The 11478-nt window shown below is 36.0% G+C and overlaps 1 protein-coding gene across 1 annotated transcript in view; it reads left to right on the top strand.

The window, feature by feature from the left end:
- The window catches only part of LOC128999622 (piwi-like protein Siwi), a 57139-nt gene extending 48465 nt beyond the window's left edge, over window positions 1-8674 (top strand). Inside the window, exons 15-18 of the mRNA XM_054426211.1 lie at window positions 437-558; window positions 1501-1643; window positions 1941-2088; window positions 8192-8674. Of these exons, the coding sequence (XP_054282186.1) occupies window positions 437-558; window positions 1501-1643; window positions 1941-2088; window positions 8192-8308 (530 nt within the window). The 3' untranslated portion in view covers window positions 8309-8674. The remainder of the gene's footprint in view (window positions 1-436; window positions 559-1500; window positions 1644-1940; window positions 2089-8191) is intronic.
- The last annotated feature ends 2804 nt before the right edge of the window (window positions 8675-11478 follow it).

Consider the following 11478-nt stretch of genomic DNA (forward strand, 5'->3'; position numbering starts at 1 on the left):
TTACTCAAGTAATCGCGTTCACGGACGTATATATATATATACACAATTTTGAACCAATTGTGTTTTTGGCCTCTGGGGACATCAAAATGAAAAAGTAAATCGGTCCCGGGCCTAGGTCCTACCATGCTACATACGGTAATAGCTACGTCCCTATAGGAAAATTCGCTCACAGTCAAATGTAATCAAACAGATCAATTAATTGTAAGTGATAGTCACTAATAAGATCAATACGCAAGATCATCAATTCATCTACACTTACGGTATGAAAGATGTGAGAACATTTTAGTATTGGCTTTCGGAAGGGGACCGGATATCAGAGGTTCTACTGTAGCAGTGGTTTTCCAGTGGCACTTAAATATGACATGTGGTTATCATACTGGACTTTCACTTGCATATTACTGTTACCTAGAACTAATTATTATGTATCAATTTTCAGAGGCCCTTGAGTCTTATAAGAAACACAACGGCACATTCCCATCACATATTCTCATCTACAGAGATGGAGTGGGAGATGGACAAATCCCTTACGTGTTCGAACACGAGGTTGTAAACATTCAAGTAAGTATTATCTTTGACTATTCATTTCAAATTTAATATCTTGATTAGAATTGTTGCATATTGGTGCTATCATGGGAATAAAATAGGCTTACACACACACATCTCAGGAGAGGAAGTAGTACCTACAGAATGGAGACACAAGTTAAAAAATTAGATCAAGCTTACCGATTATACACACCGTCTTTAATAATCAACTGTTGTTGCACATTATTGAGTTGTATAAGAGTTGCAAATTAACTTTTGGGGATGTGTTTTTTTCTTTTCTTTTAAGATCTGAGTTAACCAAGTTGATAACGGGAAGTAAAGAAATGCATTCAAATAAACTGAAAAATATCTTGGACTTTGAGAACAAGACTAATAATGCACATAGATGGTGGTTGTGGTGATCAATTTTGTTATGGACAGGGATACTCAAATAATATCAGAACCAACAGAATGGCAAAACCCCGCTTCAGCAAACTTGCAAAATAATTAATTTTCATTTGCCTGGCAGGATTTTCACTAACATATTCTCTTAAATTTGTGACATATTATATTTATTTTTTTAAACATTATTTTTATTGAATACTTAGGTTTACTACTACAGGGAAAAAAATGTAAAAAGGGTTTTCTGTTTATAGCTTATATATTACATAAATAAATTTGCCAAATTCGATTTAAATATAAACAAGCAGTTTTTGTTTCCTCCACAACTTGGATATTTTAATTTACAATTTTATAATTTTCTCCGTAACTGTTAGACATACAACAATGCTCAAATATACACAAGTGTTTATTAGACATACTTGTATTTATTCTTTGTATAATTCATTAATAACATGTTGTATATTTTATTTTCTGATTACTAAGAACATTTCAAAACTTTTGGCACAGTAGTCTCTTTGTGATAAGTTTTCTTCAGATATCAATTGGTGCAAACTGACTTTATGTTTTTGCTTGCAGCGCGCCATCAGCGAAGTGATTGGCCAAGCACCAAAGCTGGCTTTCATTGTTGTTTCAAAACGTATCAACACTCGTCTATTTAGTGAAAGGGGGAATCCCAGGCCAGGGACTGTCGTCGACGATGTGATCACTCTACCAGAGAGGTGAATAGCTTCTTGTTGTTGGTTTTGAATTGGCCAGTTAGATGCTGTTCTAGACTGTTGGAATTTTAATAGCTGGAATACAAGAATGAAATTGAATTAGTGATTTGTCTGTCATAAAAAAAATATGAAATAATAAATAAATGCTATCCGACTCATGACATGCTTACTGTTTTGAGCTCTAAAACTACACTGTCAAATGTTTATAAATTTGCATGTTGGTGTTTGTTTTCTTCATTGATTACAAAAGAAAGTTATTATAACTCTTGATAATTACTGATACAAGTTTCTATATTTCAGATACGATTTTTTTATCGTGTCCCAGTACGTCAACCAGGGAACGGTGAGCCCGACTAGCTACAACGTCATTCATGACACAATTGGTCTCGACCCTGATAAAATGCAGCGACTAACTTTCAAAATGACTCACACATATTATAATTGGAGTGTAAGTATATTATATCTGAATCAATTCACACTGGCGTTTTTTTGTAAATCTTAGTTCTATAGTGTCGGGGATTTTTTTTTAACTATAATATTGTGGTATAATTACCTCGTCAAGTAATCCAAATGTTTTGATGTTAGGTTAAAATAAAAACCATTTTTTTGGTTGTCAATAATTTTTTATTATATACTTAATTCACTTTTTCACTAAGCTTAAGTAGCTAGTAATGTATCTTACAACCTCCATTAAAATGTTATTCTTAAGCCTATGACAGTTAGATTATTGGAAATTCTTGTGTAGGCCTAAATGACAGTTTGGGAAATTGCAATCTTACAAAATACTTTTGTAAAACCTACGACAGCTAGCCTGATTGTACTACAGGACCGAATTACACGCGGTTGTTACCAAATGAAAGATATTTTCCTGTAGATGTGCAGAATCCCTTTATAAATTAAAATAGGCTAAAAAATATGCACAAAAATGAATTTGAAATTTAAAAATATTAACATGGGCATTATGGGTTGCCACTGCTAACCAAACAACAACCATTAGTCCATATGACATAAATGAGTTTTTCCTTAATGTTAATTAGAGGTGTGCGGATATCCGAAAAATCGGGTCGGATTCGGTTCGGTTCGGATATCCGTATCCGAACCGGGCCCAAATTAGATATCCGACACTATCCGTTATATATCCGACTTTTTCGGATAGATAATATGTGACGCATAGCGGCACGCTATATTTTTTATAGTGTGTACAGTTCGCGAAGCCGGGCTGCATGTTCATCTCGTTGCCTGCCGCGACTGCATCAATGCTCTATCCCCACCTTCCTACTCTCGTCCTCCTTCTTCGTAAACCATCCTCTGAACAGAAAACCTCTCCGTAAAACTCCAGGCCTTCTCTTCGATGTTTGGGATAAGTGATCATAGTTTATTATGTAGAAATTAAGTAGGGAAAATGTCTGGCTAAGTCAGGTAACTAGCGGGGAGCCCTTCTGGCTCACCCGACTATGGAAATGTAGGAATTGACAACCTAGCCGGTTGGTCGCACTCTGCCACCAACCATTCGAAACCTGAATACTAAACCACATGTTCCCAGAATGTAACTTAATAGTTTAAATCAATTCATACTTATTTCTCATTCAGTATTCAATAACATATTATTTCCCTCACTCATCAATATTAGTACGGTAAGAAATTATCCAAGTTCAGTTCATAGTTGGAAGGATAGGTCAATATTTAAATAGTTAGTTCCATAGTGCAAATCAAAGCTGGCTAGGCAAGTGTTCTGATCTGGGTAAAAGGGTTCCGTCCCTCTGGTCCCCAGCAATCTTCCTAATTTTATTGGTAGCAGATTCAGCACGCTTACATTAAGTTTGGTCCCGGCACACCTATTCCTAACCTATTAGCATTACCCTGTTTATTTCCTCCTGATTACCCGAATTCCCACCAATATCCCATACCATAACCCCGTATTACCCCTCCCCAAACGGCCCCCGGCTACAAATATATTTTGACGTTTTGGACAAAAAACTAAATCTCCATAGCCACCATTAGTTTCCCAGGACAAAATTACAGCAATACGTTTCCAACAGCAAACGGCAAAGAAGCCGTATGATGCAATACTGATAACTAGTTTAGTCGTTATCGGCTGTTTTGCTTTACGATTAGATTCGTCTGGAACGAACAAGACATAAAGCAGAAAAGAACTACCATGGTCAAATGAAAGTCAACTCGTGCTTGTCTCGCTCCTGATACTAGGGGCGCTGCGTAATAGTTTTTTTTACAGTACTGTTTCAAAGTAGAAAAATCTAGCCTACTACAGTAATGTTACATAAACAATAGATTTAATGTTTCCCGAAAAAAGTCAGAATAGAAACAATAGAAAGGCGACACAATAGAAGGGTGGGAGGGGTTGGGCAATGACCTCGAAAGGAGCGCGGGTAGTGAGTCAAGTAGGTCCAGAGGGGGAAGGGGTGGGTAAGACCTTGAAGCTATATATAGACTTGCACTACTTCCCTAAACCTAAAGGACTGGCCGGCGAGTGGTATTCCAATCACAGGACAAGATACGTTGTTCTTTTGGGTATTCAATGCCCGGTTTGACTTTGGATTGTCTTACTGTGTAGAAACTTTGAATAATAAAAAATAAAGTTAGAACTAACCACGATTATTTAGCATTGATTGTGTACATATTAAATGATTAAACTATAGGGACCATGGATATATACAAACTTTTGTCGTGATTTTAATTTCAACATCAAAATACAATATTGCACAATCGTGATATTTTAGGTCATTGACCTTTATTATGCATCCGGTATTGCTGTTTCAGAAGAGAAGCACGTTGATAAATTATAAATTGATATTCCCGTAGTTAAAAAGAATTATTTTATAAACCTATAAAACAAAATCATAAAATCTTACATAAAGATAACAATAACGGAAATTGTAAAAAGGGTATAAAGATAACAACGTCTATTCTTTCTCTTTGTTCTTCTATTTCTTGGGTTTCCCTTCATCACGCATTCAACAAGTTGCCATGGTTACTAATCACCCATGTCGTTATCAGCTTTTGTGACATAGCGCACAGCAGGGGGTAAAACTTGACGAAAATCGGTTAATTTTTACCTATTATTTAATTACCAATGTACTACTTTATTGGTATTTGGTACTGTATTAATAATCGGTCAAAATGGACAATTTTTGTCAAATTTTACACCAAATTTATTGACATTTCAAGGTGAATATTAATAAAACAATTATTACCAAAATATTTGTATTCATTTAAAAGATTTATTTGTGGTAGTATTGGGTTCCCCACTGAGTGCAGCCGAGCGGCACTAATGAGGGTCGACCTTCTTGGGGGTGAACAATAGACGGCTTATCAGACCCTCCCCTCCCCCGTGGTCTGGAGAAAGCTTGTAAACAAACTATTGCACAAGCGTGACTTGACATTGGGCTGCTTCAACTATAATTTTGTCAAATGAACTGTGATGTTTCAAAATCAAAAACAATAATTTGGGACCATACTGCTTAACAATAATGGACTGCAATTATTGTTGAACATACAATCCATTTTTAACAAACTAAGATTATACGATTCAAATACAATTATAAAAATTATCTTGGTATTTTACTTGGGGTAATGAAGTTATGTAGGCTAGTGTAATTCTCGGTTCATCAAGGTTCTACTGAATTATGTTTGGCAGTGAATAAGTGTAGAATGCAATTTATAAATTCAGGGATACACACCTTTTACACAGTTATAAAGTCTAATTTAATTGCCCAACATCAAATCGTGAACTAGAGCCCATCTTAGTGCATTAGTGATGTTTTCTGAACTTGGCAAACCCGCAAAATGCCACTTAAGGCCAATAATCCGTTCCCAAAAACGTAAGGAAATACTATGTGAAAATAAACTTGAGATCGAACTCCTTGTCTTGTGAGAACCAGGAAACAAGATAGAACATAACCTCAAGTAAACAAGCCCAAACGTTTGACATTAGTCCTGCTGAGCTAAGGTGTTGTGTGAAGATTTCGGCTGCTAGTGTACTTAATTCAAGCAACCAACTTTTAAAAATAAATGTTGTGAATTGTGATTTTCAAGAGAGAGAAAACTGTGGACTTGGCTAATTTGAAATTCTATAGTTCAAAATCGTCATTTAAGTTTATTTACACAGCTTTACATTGTTTTATAGGTTAAAAATACATATGCAGCTTATTATTAACCGCGCCGAACTATCCGAATCCGAAAATATCCGAATCCGAACCTCCCAATATCCGATCCGATCCGAACCGAGCCTCAACTATCCGATCCGAAATGAAATTTCACTATCCGCACACCTCTAATGTTAATGACCATGTATAACTAAAAATGCCTGTGATTATCTGTGGACTGTTTTATAGTTATATTTATTATAACTAGTTGACACTGCTATGCATTGTAAAATGTTCTGGCAATAAAGATTTGATTTGATTTGAACCAAATAGGAACAGAAAATCAAAACAAATGGGAAAAATTACAATCACATGTTTTATTTTTACTGTGTGTGGTGAAAATAGAGAAGCCTGTACGTTACATTTATCATAAGACAGTACCACTTTTTGTATTCCCGGTTCATAAAATGTTTCCACCTGTGCTGTCAACATTTTCTTCGAGCTCTTCATTGTTATTCAAGTGCTCACTGCCAAGGAAAGACTTAAAAAAGTTTAATTAGTGAATGAGGTCGTCAAGGCTGTCATGGTCAATAATGTTCCAACCAAAATCATCTAGGAGTTTTTTGTCACATTTCCAGCATGGGGTCAGGTGTTATTTTTAAGGCTTTTTTATTGAATTTCTCAGTATTTGTTCTGTATTGCGCTGCACAACTGTTTTTTATGTAACTACATATAAAAAATTATCAGTATAATGTCTTGTCTGTCCCAAAAGGGTGTACAGCTCGTGACATGTGAGCTGGCACTTGAACAATCGCGACTAGCCTAGTTCAAAAACATTATGTGCCGTCATACGGGTTGCGTCATCTGTCCTCGCGACTAATGTGAAGGCACTCAAGGACATGAGACACAGGGACTCAACCCTGTGAGTCAGCAGGAATGTTTAAAGTCCGGTTTTCCACTCCCGCTAGGCCCGCGGAGGTTTGTCCGCTAGGCCCAAGACTCAGCTTACGTGTCATGAGCTGTAACTTTGCCAATAGAGAATGACTCCCATTCCAACGATTGTTGTTTAGTTCCAAGGGTGCAACTCATCCCTAATAAGTCATAAGTCATTTATTTTCTGAATAGGTACAATTTTTTACAAATATACATCTCAGTCGTCAATAAGAACTAAAAAAATAACAATAGCTTGTTGTTGAAGCATATATGTGATGTGAAAAGCAAATAGGGACCTCTTGTCGGGAATTTTGGATTTAGATTTATAAATATATATATTTGAATTCCTTATTAAATTCCGACTCAATTGGTGCAAGTTCCATGCATTTATGAATTTTTTGTTTAAGTTATAAGACTTTGAAGTTTTGTTATGGAAAAGGGTCACCTCACGGTAGTTTTCAATTAAATAATTGTTTTATTGAAGCATGTCGTAAAAATCACATTTCAGGAAAGGGACCTCTTGTCGGCCCTATGTTATTTCTCCATAAGATAAGAAAAGGTACCTCTTGTCGGGACCGCAATATTTGTGAGATATTTTGTTCTCCGTAAACTGAACTTTGTCGCAGTTCTCTAAATTTCCACTAGAATTCAGGACAATTCATTTCTTGGACTAAAATCTCTGTTTAAAAAGTGAAGATTAGAAATGGGACCGACAAGAGGTACCTTTTCTCAGACCGTGCAGAGGCTAACAAAATGATTTATTTTAACCTTTTACATCTTCTATTCGATATTTTAACCGTAACTGTCATGTTCTATGTTAAATGAGGTATAAAACCCGAAATTCAATATTTTTGACCTTAATCACTTATTTCGGCCATACTGAAAATGTTGCATCTCCTACAAGAGGGTGCTTTTCGCTTTCCACATCACATATATTTAATTTGTATCAATTTGATTGAGAATCTCCAACAAGGTTTGCTGTGGCAGGGGTATTGACATTGTGAGGTTTGTAAAGTAATGGTTGAAGACTTTTCCGTGGACCTAGTCATTTTTGTGTTCCGTTGTAGGTTTCAACCCCTGCCCAGTAAGCCCACAAACTCGCAATGTTACTGTTTAATTACAACTAGTAAACACGTTGCTCGAAATCGAGCAATTGCAAAGAAGTAAAGTAGTTATTAAAAAAACAATAAAAGCTATCATAATTTCCGATGAGTTTAAAAGACTTTGAATTAAAAAATAAACAACAGCAATTAAATTATACAGCTGATCAAAATGTAAACAATCATGTTCTTCATAAGGATAACATGGGAACTTTAACAGCCACTGGGGCAGAGCCCAAGGGACTTTTTCAAAAATGTAAGGTCAGTTTGCAAATTTACGCGACACGTTCTTTCCAATGAGACGTCAATGGATAAAATAGGTTAAGAAATGGCGGAGGAGTTCAACCGACAAAGTTTTATGTAGCGTATTAATTATATAGATACTAGTTTGCTCAAGAACTATTTTATGTTTCAGGGTACAGTTAGAGTGCCAGCACCTGTCCAATACGCACATAAGTTAGCGTTTCTGGTCAGTCAATCTCTACATCGGGCTCCTAATCCAAGTCTTGAGGAGCTTCTTTTCTTTTTGTAAAGAACTACAATCCAAAGTGCCGTACATGTGACATTAAAGTGCCTTAATAAGTGTTTGTGACATTAAATGCATATGCATAAATGCTCAGGGAATGATATTTTTAAGTGCTTTTACTTTAAGGTTTTTTACTCAGGAATTGACATTTTTCCGTTTAAACAAGACTGATCAGTTTTTGTTCTTTAGTTTTTATCCTTAATGCAGCATAGAATAGTGATGGTGCACAAGTAATTTTGAGTTGGTGAGATTTTACTATGTAAACATTTTAATTTTATGTTCTGTTTTGTAGAACAAATTTGTAAATATGTTCATTGTTAGTAACAGTTCATTATTAGATTTAAGGAACTAAGTAAGTCTGTTTTGTTTGTGTAAAGTATTTTTCTACATTTGTTAAAGAGTATAAACAGAATTTAATAAAAAAAGTCTTTTAACATGAAATTGTTATAAGTTGACCTTGTGGAACTTTCTGAAAGTATGAAATGCGAACCAATACAATTACAATTACACCCCCTCCCCCTTTTTAAACTTATCTTTTCAAAAGATTACTTATTTATAATAAGGAATATGTATAAAAAATAAATAATCAACAAATGAACAAACCGAAACTATTTATTTCAGAAATATAAATTAATTTGGTGTGAGTAATAAAAAATAAATTTGATTAGAATGTTTTTGAGGACCCCAAAAAATTCTGGCGGACCCCTAGGCACTAGGGGCTGTCACTGTGGACCACACTTTGAGAAACTCGAGGGTAGAGGCCTGCAGAAAGAACATTCACAATTAAACTGTGACCAGTATGGAAAATATATTTAATAACCCCTATTATAAAAATAAATTATTTTAATCTGTCAACGTCAACCGATATTAAAAGGAAATGAGAACAAAACAAGGCCTATTTGATTAAACTAACTTGGAACTTCCCTCTGGTCCTTAAATAGTTCTTGAGCAAATATATTTTCTTGCAGATGGATTTTTATTTTTAGGTTTAAAAGACTGTATCTTTTAAACCCGGACACACACAAGGTACAATTAACACGTTTGCTGCGGAGTGGTCAAAATCGGCCGTTCCCATGATTTAATTTTGAACAGTCAGTGTGAGCTCAGCTATTGAAGCGGAACGTTAAAACCGTTGCCATTGCCAGCCTGTAGCTTAGAATGCGAGCTTTATTTTGGTGTAGGTTGGTACTAAAATTTCCTGTAACATCCCGTCTGGCAATGCTTACAAAGACACTGGATACGGATCCAGTCAGTGCTACTACACTTGGGCGTTTCAGTGAACTACGTCCACTCTCGGGGGTGACGCAGCACAATCACCGCTGCTCTTTTGGGATTGGTCAGCGACTGAAATATTTAAATGCCAATTGTGTTCGGTTGCGCGCCGGGCGAGAGCCTGTTTTATGTATGCCGCATGTTTTATGTTTTATGTATGGTAACGTGTTAAAAAGCCATATTTCACTAAGCATTATATTTTAATTTCTCAAAATCCTAAAAATGAAAAAAATGGTTAAAAAACAATACTAATTTACTACATTCTGAATACGATTAAGATGATAAAGCATAATGTGATTAAAACATAATAATAAACATTATTTAAAAAACCACGAGGAGACACACTCTGTCTTATTGACCGTTATTCCAAAAAACGAGACGCACAGGGTGGAAAAGATTCGCTTAAATTGTATAACACTGTAAATAACAGTAAAAACATCAATGTATTCTTTAGGCCTAATCAAAAAAACACATAAGGTTAGTTTTGTTTAAGGAAAGGCTCTAGGCCAGGATTTTAAATGGTAGAAAAAGGAGGATAGCAGCTAGCTTACCTTGAAAGTGGGGGTAGGCCATAGAACAAGTAGAAAAACATTTTGCACACAATATTTCATCCCCTAAGGGACTTTGTCAAGTGTAGTGAGAGTTTATAAATTACAAGATGGCTGCTGTCATGGCTATCTTGTAATTTATAAACAATGAACTGTTTGTTTATTTGCTCGAAATGGTTATTTGTGTAACTAGTGGGCAAAGTGGCACTTTGCTGCACACGAGAGCAATGTTTACTACAATGTTCCTGCGGCTCGTGCGGAATGATCTCGAGTGCAGCAAAGGCCTTTTGCACTCGTGTTGCACATTATATTTTTCCTACAGTCACTATAAAGCATATAAATAAAATTAGTCTTTCAAACACTGTACAACACGTTTTTAGGTTCAGCTGGCAACACAAATAGGTGCCCTAGAGAAAGTAGTCCCCGGTCCGTATCACTCCGCTATTTTTTCCACACAATGTGCTCCGCCATTTGAGAAAATAGTTCCTTATATTATTGTAATTTGCAGTGGTTTCCGCGCCTAAAAAAATGCTTTAAAGGTATTTTCTTGTTTATTAAGATCGTAGGAATGTTTTACAAACGTTTAAAGAAATGTCCAGAAAGTTCAGAAATCCCGTAAAGAGAACATAAACTATAAACACGAACACAGGTTAAATCGTAGTTATAATAGTCAATCAGCTGCTCATAGTATTATTATCTTTAAGTGTTGCCAACCTTAAAAACTAAACTAAAAAAACAAAACTATAATAAGACCAGTATTACTATATGGCTCAGAGAATTGGGTGATAAGCAAGAGAACTGAGAAACGACTTATAGTGTTCGAAAACAAGATTCTAAGGAAAATCTTTGGACCAACCTTTGAAAACGGAGAATGGAGAGTTAAGCACAACAGGGAGTTGAGAGAGTTGTACAGGGACCCAGATATTGTGGCTGAGGTGAGAAGTAGGAGATTGAGATGGGCAGGCCATGTGTTAAGAAAGGAAGAGGGATCCTTAGTGAGAAACGCCCTAAACAACAATCCCGAGGGTAGAAGACCTCCTGGAAGGCCCAAGTTGAGGTGGAGAGATCAAGTGAGAAGAGATCTGAGAAGAATGGGAAGAAGAGAGGATGAAGCAATGGATCGTGCAGTCTGGAGGCATTGTGTTGGCGAGGCAAAGTACCTCCTTGGGTACCAAGAGCCACGGCAGTAAGTAAGTAAGTGTTGCCAACCTATTTCCAAGCCTACAAGGATTACGTGCATGATAGAACCACGCTGTTTTGTGTTGTTTCGTTGTAATCCTCATGTGCGCCAAAGTATAAACCGTACGACAAAGTATAAATATTCAGCAATTAGCAGCTTTCTGTACAAAGACACAA

This window comes from Macrosteles quadrilineatus, unplaced genomic scaffold (genome assembly GCF_028750875.1).
Source record: "Macrosteles quadrilineatus isolate MER2022 unplaced genomic scaffold, UCM_ALF_1.0 Scaffold_8__2_contigs__length_117827958, whole genome shotgun sequence".
Lineage (NCBI taxonomy): Eukaryota > Metazoa > Arthropoda > Insecta > Hemiptera > Cicadellidae > Macrosteles > Macrosteles quadrilineatus.